This window comes from Cebus imitator, unplaced genomic scaffold, assembly GCF_001604975.1.
Source record: "Cebus imitator isolate Cc_AM_T3 unplaced genomic scaffold, Cebus_imitator-1.0 Scaffold652, whole genome shotgun sequence".
NCBI lineage: Eukaryota > Metazoa > Chordata > Mammalia > Primates > Cebidae > Cebus > Cebus imitator.
Window position 1 is genome coordinate 178,298 of NW_016107967.1, and position 10,389 is coordinate 188,686.

Below are 10,389 nucleotides of genomic sequence, written 5' to 3' on the forward strand. Positions count from 1 at the left end.
ATGTTCTTCACATGTACCCCAAAACCTAAAATGCAATGAAATAAATAAATGAGAAATAAATAAATAAATAAATAAATAAATCATGGACATAGATATAAAATTTTAAAGCATTTAGAGGAAAATATATGAAAACATCTTACTGACTGGTTAGACAAAGTTCTTAGATGCAACACTGAAAGAGTATAAATAAAAGCAAAATTTATAAATTGGATTTATAAGCTTTTCTCTGTGAAAAGATACTGATCAGTGGGAAAAAAATCTCACTGACTGGGAGAAAATCATTGCAAATCACCTATGAAAGATTTCTTTCATCCAGAGCTCAAAACTCAAAAATAAGAACAAAATGCAATTATAAAACGGGCAGATTTTAACAGATACTTCACCACAGAAGATTTAGTCATTACAAAAATGCAAATTAAAACCACAATGAGATGGCACTATTCTCCGTTAGAATAACTATAATTTAGAAAAATCACTAAGTGTTGGGAACTATGTAGAGCAGCTGAAACTCTGATACATTCCTGGTAGAAGTGCAAAATGATAGAGCCGCTCTGGGAAACAGGTTGGTGGTTTCCTATAAAGTTACTGTGTGACTCAGCAGTCTCTTCTGGATGGGTACCCAGGAGAAATGAAAGCCATGTTCATGGAAAAAAACCCGTATGTAAATGTTCATAACAACTTTATCTGTAATAACCAAAAACTATAAATGTCTTAAGTGTTCTTCAGCTGTTAAAAGAATAGGCTGGGTGCAATGGTTCACACCTGTAATTTCAGCACTTTGGGAGGCCGAGGCAGGATAGGGGGGATCATTTGAGGTCAGGAGTTCAAGACCAGCCTGGCCAACATGTTGAAACCGCACCTCTACTAAAAATGTGAAAAATTAGCCAGGGCCTGGTGGTGGGTGCCTGTAGTCTCAGCTACTTGGGAACCTGAGGCAGGAGAATCGCTTGAACCTGGGAGGCAGAGGTTGCAGTGAGCTGAGATTGCACTACTGCACCCCAGCCTGAGTGACAGGAGCGAAAACTCCATCTTCAAAAAAAAAAAGGATGAACTATGGTACATCCATATAGTAAAATCTATTCAGCAATAAAAAGGGACAAACCATATGCATCATGCTAAATGAAATGATCTAGACTCAAAGGATACATGCTCTGTGATTTCATTTATATGAAGTTCTAGAAGAAGTGAGCTATAGGACAGAGAACAGATCACTGCTTACCGGGGATGAAGACTGGAGGTGGGTTTTGATTGCACAGTAACAGCACAAGAGAATTTGGCTGGGTTGTGGACTTGTTCTTTAAGTGGCAGCAAGGACTGAGTAGTGGATTGAGTACAGTAAGCAGACTCAAAGAATTTGCTATAGAAAGCCAGGCGCTGTGATTCGTGCCTGTAATCCCAGCACTTTGGGAAGCCGAGGCAGGCAGATCACAAGGTGAAGAGGTTGAGACCATCCTGGCCATCACGATGAAACCCCGTCTCTACTAAAAATACAAAAATTATCTGGGCGTGGTGGTGTGTGCCTGGAGTCCCAGCTACTTGGGAGGCTGAGGCAGGAGAATCACTTGAACCCGGGAGGCAGAGGTTGCAGTGAGCTGAGATTGTGCCTCTGCACTCCAGTCTGGTGACAGAATGTGACTCTGTCTCAAAAAAAAAAAAAAAAAAAAAACCTTACCCACCATGAACAAGCCACCTCCACCCAAAAAAAAAAAAAAAAAAAAAAAAAAAAAAAAAAAAAAAAAAAAAAAAAAGAATTTATTATAGAAGTATAAATTGTCTCGTTATAACTCAACTGTAAAAAGAAAATATATATATAAATTGGTACAATCATTTTTGAGAGCTATTTCGCATACTCTGGTAAAGTTGAAAATGGTCGTATACTACAACACAAGTATACTTCTAGGTTTATACCCAAATGAAATTGTCATACGTTTGCATAATGAGAAGACAACAATGTTTACAGCAGTATTAACTAATTATAAAAGTAGAAGCAAGCTAAATGCCCAGTAGGAGAGTGGACACACAGTGATTTATTTCTGTAATTGGTATGAGCTTTTAAAATATGTGGAACAATACCACATGTTTTTATAGCTATGTAAGTATGAAAATATTAAACATGCATTAAATAAGTGAAATTAATAATAATTAGATCCCCTTACTCTTCATTGAAATATTTCATGAAAAGATAATTCCATATTCACAAATTTTTTCGGAGTGTTACCTGGAATATTGACTATAGGAGAATATTGTATTGCTTTTAATAAAAGTAAATCATTTTTTGAAAGTTAAAAAAATTATACAGTTGACATGGGAATTGAATCAAATTTTAAAATTTAAATAAATGTGTAAATAGGCCAGGCACAATGGCTCATACTTGTAATCCCAGCACTTTGGGAGGCTGAGGCAGGTGGATCACTTGAGTTCAAGAGTTCAAGACCAGCTTGGGCAACGTGATGAAACCTTGTCTCTACTAAAAATACAAAAAATTAGCTGGGCATGGTGATGCATGCCCGGTAGTCCCAGCTATTCAGGAGGCTGAGGCAGAAGAATCCCTTGAATCTAGGGGGTGGAGGCTGCAGTGAAAGCCATCATCATGCCACTGAACTCCAGCCTGGGCGACAGAGTGAGACTCTGTCTAAAAGAAGAAACCAAACAAAAAAAAGTGTCATTAGATGGTTTTATTTAAGAAATCTAAATTAAATGTTAAAAGTCACCATAACCCTTGAATACTCAATGTGAGAAACTTGTTAACGGGTGATGCTTCAGAAAAATATTCACTTATGAATATACAAAAGAGGCCAGTCACAAAGAAATTGTGGCCGATGCTTGCAATCCCAGCACTTTGGAAGGCCAAGGCAGGAAGATTATTTGAGCCTGGGAGTTCAAGACCAGCCTAGACAACATGGTGAGACCCTGTCTCTATTTTTTAAATTAAAAATATATTTAAAAAATAAATATACAAAAGAAGGCATTGGTGTTTAAGAGTATATAAGTAGTGTTTTAGTTCACTTTTATCAGTGGCCTTTTCATGATAATAGCGTTCTGGGGATTTCATTTCTGTTGGGGTCTTTGGGAGCTCTAATAAATAGCATCACTTTTCCCTGCTGGCATGCTGAACCAATTCAGAAATAAAAGTGTCAGTGTGGGGACTCTGAACAGCCTCTTTACCATAGTGAAGGCTAGAATAGAGCAGCATAGAGAGATGATCTAATTAGTGTTGTCAACTCCTCCTTACCCACCAGTTCCACCTCTCACTTCAGTCTAGAACAGTCCATCTTACTCCAGGGAAAGCTCGTGTCTGCAGAGCAGACTGGCCTACCTAGTCCCACTTCCTACAGAGGGAGGGAAAAAGAAACCAAACTCCCGCCATCCAGGTAATTTGCCCTGCCTCCCTGGGTAGGATATAGGGATAGGGTAAGAGGCCACTTACTTAATAAAAGATGTAAGTAAAAGATCCCTTCTAATGCAATCTGGAGTGAAAGAAAAGTAGTTTATGCCCTTCTCCTAACATTGCAATTTGTCAGATCCATGTTATGAATATTTCCCAAAAACTTGTTGAATTAAACAATTAACTTCAATATTTATCTGTATTTACAGTAGAAAAGTGCTATGATCTATGATTTATCTTTAACTCTTGATTTTTTAAAACAAAATTGTCTTCAAGAGCATTTATTATAGCCTTATATAATACTGTTTGTTTAGATTAAAAGAAAAGCAGACAGTAAATACTTCAGACATACTTGATTATTTTACCGATATTTCTACCACGTCATAGTTTTACAAGCCTAGTTACTTTCTCATTGCCTACCATGGGCAAAAATTATACTGGATGAAACTGAGCCAGTGACCTTCCTTTGGAAGACCTCTGTCTAGAGGAAGAGGGAAGTCATTAAAGCATTACTGCTCACCACCACAGAGTGTGAGCAGAGGGTTTGGGTTATATAATTGATGGGAAACTAATGAGAACTGATGATACATTTAAGAAAACATATTGCTTCTATGTTAAAATACATGCATGAATACTTTGTAAAGTTTTGAACTGCAAATCCTATTTCATTACCAATTTTCCTCCATTCTCGCAGAAGAGCTGAACCAGTCACTTCAAATAAACTAAAATTACTTAGTCAAAATGTAATTAAGCTATATTTTGTAAGTTGTTTTCTCTTAGTTTTATGCCATCAAGGTATTTGGTGGGGAGGGGAATATATAACATAACTTTTTTTTATTAATCCCTTTGAAATGAAGGGTGGGGGTGCATACTGCTCCCTCAGAGTTAATAGCTAGGAAGTTAATATTAGATGTCTTAAATGGAAATTCAAAGGTAATCTTTGTTCAGGCACTCAAATTTTATTTTAATTGTAGAGTCACATATGAGTAACTAGAGCCCAAAATGGGAACACTGTGTGAGTGTGTAAGGCACCTTATGAGTGGGAAGAACGTACATTTAGAGCCAAACCAACCTGAGTTTAATCCTTGCCACCAAATAATAGAGTCATCTCTGCCCACAAAAAAACACGATACCTACTTCATTAGGTTTTTCAGGAGATTGATGCTTAAAATCTAAGTTCACAATCTAAAGGAAATCTTCAAACAAGAGTGGGTCAAGTGTGTTTAGGAAATAACCTAGTACCATTTAGCTATAAAATTTGAGTGGGGGGTTGCTAATAGTGCTTCCTTTGATAGTACAGTTGATGTCTGCCTTTCTGAAAATGCAGATATTGTTAAGAGGTGAAATCATAATACAACTGTGTAGAACAGTGGGCTGTTGTGTAAATAAATAATATGACATCCGGGAAGAGGCTAAAAGTATAGATAAAAGCATTTTTATATGTTACAGCAAAAGTAGGATGTATATATCTTACAATTAAAAACAGGTTTTTTAAATGTACAGAAAAACAAACTCACCAATTAATCACATGCATTGTTGAAATAATAGAATTATGAGTGATTATTTTATTCCCCCTGTCCAGTACTGTGAGATTGCTTTTATGATGAGAAAAATGTGAGATAGTTATGCCTTGTGAAACAAAAAGTTTCTTCATTGACAAAACACAAAGTGAGTTTCTTAATGCATGGTTCCGTTATTAAGACAAGCAAAGAAATAGATCATTAGTCTAACTATTTAGTAATCAGCCATTTATCTATTATGGTTTTCTGTCATCTGTCATTATTCAGTGTACCATGTTATCTGTGGAAAACAGAAAACTGCAAATTAATATATCTTTTTAAAAGCAGTGTTTTTGTGTTAATGTTACAGATTTATTTGAGGTTTCTAGATTATCAAATGGAACACTCAAATGAATGCAAGAGAAACTTCGTTGCAGTCTATGATGGAAGCAGTTCTATTGAAAACCTGAAGGCCAAGTTTTGCAGCACCGTAGCCAATGATGTAATGCTTAAAACAGGAATTGGAGTGATTCGAATGTGGGCAGATGAAGGTAGTCGGCTTAGCAGGTTTCGAATGCTCTTTACTTCCTTTGTGGAGCGTAAGTAAAAAATTCCTTTAGTATTGAAATCTTTTATGTATTTTTCACTTAATCACAATGTACTCAGCATTGACTCTAAAAAATATTTCAGGATGTATTTTCTTTTTGTTTTACTACAGCTCTTTTTAATACAAGAATATTTTTTACATTTAAAATGTATTTAATTTTATTTACTTTTTAGAGGTGGGACCTTAATTTGTTGCCCAGGCTGGCTTTAAACTCCTGGGCTCAAGCGATCCTCTGCTTCACCATCCCAAGTAGCTGGGACTACAGGCACATGGCACCATACCAGGCAGCATTTACTTTTGACAAAAATGTGCAAGTCACAAAGAAGGTAGAAGCAGCTATATCTTCGTCCCTGTTCTCTTGGAATGGACTGTCATGAGCGGAAAAACCATGTTAACATATCAATTGGAAAACTCATTATAAAGGTATAAACAAATGATAAAGATCGCAGACGGTGAGGACTTAACACTTTCAAAATTTTCTAACTTAACAGTAGTATTAATTTAGCTTGGTGAATAGTTATGAATCCACCAAACTGTGGTCATCAAAGATTTAAATACACCATAGATCTTTTTCTTTTTAAATAACATTAAACTTAAAGAACATTGTAAAACTGATAGAGTTGCCTATGTGCCGTTCACTCAGATTCTCCTAATGCCAGCATCTCTCAAAGCCAGAGTAAAACTGAAAATTAACACAGATACAGTATTATTAACTAATCTGTAGACCTGATTCTGGTATCTCTAGTTTTGCCAGGAAAGTCCTTTTATGATTCAGTTTCCCACATTGCTTTTAGTTGTCAAGTATCCTTTTCTCCATCTGTGACAGTTACTCTGGCTGCATTTTTCCTTGGCACATTGCCAAAAGTACTAGCCAGTTTAGTAGAATGTCCATCAGTTTGGGTTTGTCTGATGTTTCTTAGGGATTTCTGTTGAGCCTATGTATTTCTGTCAGGAATACTACAGAAACTATGTTGTGCCCTTCTAAATACATCGTGTCAGTGAAGCAGGGGTACATGGTATCATTATTATTTTTTTTTTTTTTAGGGAGCAGTACTTTATTTTTACACACTTTGGCAAGGAGGTTTTCCATAAACAACCTTTCCAGTGGAGAAGAGAGAACATGAAAATTGGCCTCCAGATATCAGTAGCTGTGTCTGCTCAGGGCCGAGGCTCCCCCTTGCCCACGTGTTGAGGTGGAGGGGTGTACTTCCCTTCTTTCATCAGTTTTTCCCATTGCCTCCAGATGGTATCCATACATTTCATTGTTTTTTTCCGAAGTAAACACTCTACAAAATCATCATATTCTATCTTGCACTCTTTCTCTGCCCAGATAGTACCGATTCCATGTGCACATTCTATCCATTCTTTTTCAAAAGCATGGCATCGAGCAGGAAACTTGTAGGGCTATTCAGCACTTTGGATTGTCCGCCACCAATCTAGGTTAATACCAAACCTTTTCTGCACGTCCAAGAAAGCATGGCTATCAGATGCTTGTGCCCTTGTCTCTTCTCTGGCCTCTGCTTCAGGACAACTCTTTTTTTTTTTTTTTTTTTTTACATATTCTGCTTGTGTAGATTGTTTTTTTTTTTCTTACTGCTTGTGATACTAACTTTGATTTTTGTTANTTTTTTTTTTTTTTTTTTTTTTACATATTCTGCTTGTGTAGATTGTATCATTTTGTCTTACTGCTTGTGATACTAACTTTGATTTTTGTTAAGGTGCTGTCTGCCAGTTTCCTTCACTAAAAAGTTGCTATTTTTTTCCTTTCTAATTAATAAGTCTCTGAGACTATGCAGATATCTTCTCACTCACTAATTTTAGCATCCATTGGTGGCTTCTGCCTGTAACAGTTACTGCTGTAGGGTTTACCTAATCATGATTTTTCCACTTCGATCATTCCTTCTGTATACATTCATTAGAATTCTGCTGTGAGAAAAACTATTTCTTTTTCTTCACTTACTCAGTTATTAATAATTACATCAGTATGGACTCATGGATATTTATTTTATTCTATTGTTATAATATTAATATTATTATTATGACCAGGCATCGTGGCTCACTCCTGTAATCTCAGCACTTTGAGAAGCTGAGGCAGCGGATCACTTGAGGTCAGGAGTTTGAGACCAGCCTGGGCAACATGGTAAAACTCCTGTCTCTACTAAAATACAAAAATTAGCTGGGCTTGGTGGCAGGTGCCTGTAGTCCCAGCTACTAAGGAGGCTGAGGTAGGAAAATTGCCTGAGCCCAAGATGTCAATGCTGCAGTGAGCTGAGATCACATTACTGCCCTCCAGCCTGGGCAACCAGAGTAAGACTGTCTAAAAAATAAAAATTAAATTTACCAATAAAAAAAAATTCTGTGTTACATTATTTTGTTGCTCAAAGCCTGAGCTTCAGCCGTTGGGAACTCCTTCAGTTTGCTTCCTTTGTCCTCTCGACATACCCAATTAATAGGTTTTTAATCATTTTTTATGTTACGGCAGTGCTGGATGAACCATGCTCAACTTTTGTTTTCCCTGCCCCAGCCCTAGACCATCCGTATTTCCAAGGAGCCTTTTCTTCATTTCTTCATCTTACAGCGAGAAACCTAATTATCCGAAATGGATTAATTTGTTTATCCTAATATGCACAAAAAGTAACTTCACAATCACTAATCCATATCCCTGTGAGGAATTTCCTAACAAAACTAAGTACTTATGTACAGTTCTTTTTGTCTTTATCTTTACTGTCAAAATACTGTTTTCCAGTTACTCAGGCTATTGGTTTATATTTCATTTTGTGCTCCCCCCATGTTGTCGTTACTGTAAATTGTTTTTATGTGGGGGTTCTGGGAATATGACTGTTGTTCCTAGAGAGCCCACATCCCAAGAGGGACACTTAGAAGTGTCCTTGCCGCCTTCATTCTCTGCCTTCCATTTCTGCCCTCTATTGGGATGTCTTTTTGCACAAATGAGCAGATACACCTGTATTTTCTTATGTGCCATTTTTTTCTTATGTGAAGGACAGCATTATTCTTTTACACTTTATGTTTTTAACTTAAAAGTATATCCTGATCAGGTGCAGTGGCTCACACCTGTAATCCCAGCACTTTGGGAGGCCAAGGCGGGTGGATCACTTGAGGTCAGGAGTTTGAGACCAGCCTGGGCAACATGGAGAAACCCTGTCTCTGCTAAAAATACAAAAATTAGCTGGGCATGGTGGCACGAGCCTATAATTCCAGCTACTAGGGAGTTTAAGGCATGAAAATTGCTTGAAACCAGGAGGTGGAGTCTGCAATGAGCCAAGATCAGGCCACTGCACTCTCCAGCCTGTGTGACAGAATGAGACCCTGTCTCAAAAAAAAAAAAAAAAAAATGTATATCCTGGAAACCATTCCGTATCAATTCATACAGCGCATCCTTATTTTATAGCTACATAATAGAGCATTGTATATACCAACTTTATTTCATCTTCTACTTACGAGCATATAGGTTATTCCCAATATTTGCAATTATAAATAAGCTACAGTGAATAATGTTATGTGTCTATCTTTTCATATTGTTGGAGACATATCATCAGGATAAATTCCTAGAAGTGGGATTGTTTGGTTTAAAAAGTTGTGTAGTTTAGTTAGATATTGCCAAATACCCTTCCAGGAAAGTTGTAGCTTTTTTTTTTTTCAACTCTGGCAAAATATACATGGTGTAAAATTTACCTTCAATCACTTTTACGTGTACAAATCGGTGGCGTTAAGTACATACACATTGTTGTGCAGCCATTACCACTGTCTTTGTCTGGAGCACTTTTAGCATCCTGAACTAAGACGCTATACCTATGAAACAATTCCTTCCCTTTTTTTTTTTTTCCCCACCCTGGTAACCTCTATTCTACTTTCTATCTCTATGATTTCCATATTCTAGGTAAATATATAAATAGAATCATATAATATTTGTCCTTTTATGTCTGGTTTATTTCACTTGGAATAATCATTTCAGGGTTCATACATGTTGTATGTATCTGAATTTCTTTTTTAAGGCTGAATAATATTCCATATATAAATGCTACATTTTCTTTATAAATTCATTCATCTGTTGATGGACACTTAATTGTTTCTACCTTTGGGCAATGATGATTAATGCTGCTGTGTAGAATTGCTGGATCATATGGCAAATCTGTGTTTAAGTTTTTGAGGAACCAACAAACTTTTCCACAGTGACTGCACCATTTTACACACCAACCAGCAATGCACAGAGGGTTCCAGTTTCTTCACATCTTCACCAATACCTGTTATTTTTCGTATTTTTAGATAATAGGTATCCTAATGTGTGTAAAGTGGCATCTCATTGTGGTTTCGATTTGCCTAATTATAATGTTGAGCATTTTTCCATGGGCTTCTCGACTACTCATATATCTTCCTTGCGGAAAGGTCTCTTCATGTCCTTTGCCCACTTTTGAATTTTTTTTTAAGTTGTAGACATTCTCTGCATATTCTGGATATGAATCCCTTATTGTGTATGTGATTAGCAGACTTTTTTGCATTCTGTTTGTTGTCTTTTCACTCCCTTGATATAAAGGTTTTTAATTTTGATGAAGCCCAATTTAATGTGTTTGTTGTTGTTGTTGCCTTTGCTTTTGGTGTGATATCCAAGAAATCATTGACAAAACCAATGTCATGAAGCTTTTCTCATGTGTTCTCTTCTAAGAGTTTTATAGTTTTAGGTCTTGTAATATATTTAGGTCTTTGATCTATTTGGAGTTAATTTTTCTATACAGTGTAAGGTAAGATTCCAACTTCATTGTTTTTCATGTGAATATCCAGCTAGCAGTCTATCTATTTTGTTAATCTTTTCAAAAAACCAGCTCTGGATTCATTGATTTTTTTTGAAGGGTTTTTCATGTCTCTGTCTCCTTCAGTTCTGC

General features: G+C 36.5%; 1 protein-coding gene and 1 pseudogene across 4 annotated transcripts in view; one reads left to right on the plus strand and one right to left on the minus strand.

Annotated features, from left to right (window-relative positions):
- The window catches only part of NETO2 (neuropilin and tolloid like 2), a 64,457-nt gene that overhangs the window by 33,978 nt on the left and 20,090 nt on the right, over positions 1-10,389 (plus strand). For all 4 annotated transcript variants that reach the window (XM_017517910.2, XM_037734672.1, XM_017517911.2 and 1 more), the window contains exon 7: positions 5,255-5,483. In XM_017517910.2, the coding sequence (XP_017373399.1) occupies positions 5,255-5,483 (229 nt within the window). The remainder of the gene's footprint in view (positions 1-5,254; positions 5,484-10,389) is intronic.
- The window catches only part of LOC108295598, a 13,708-nt pseudogene continuing 9,884 nt past the window's right edge, over positions 6,566-10,389 (minus strand).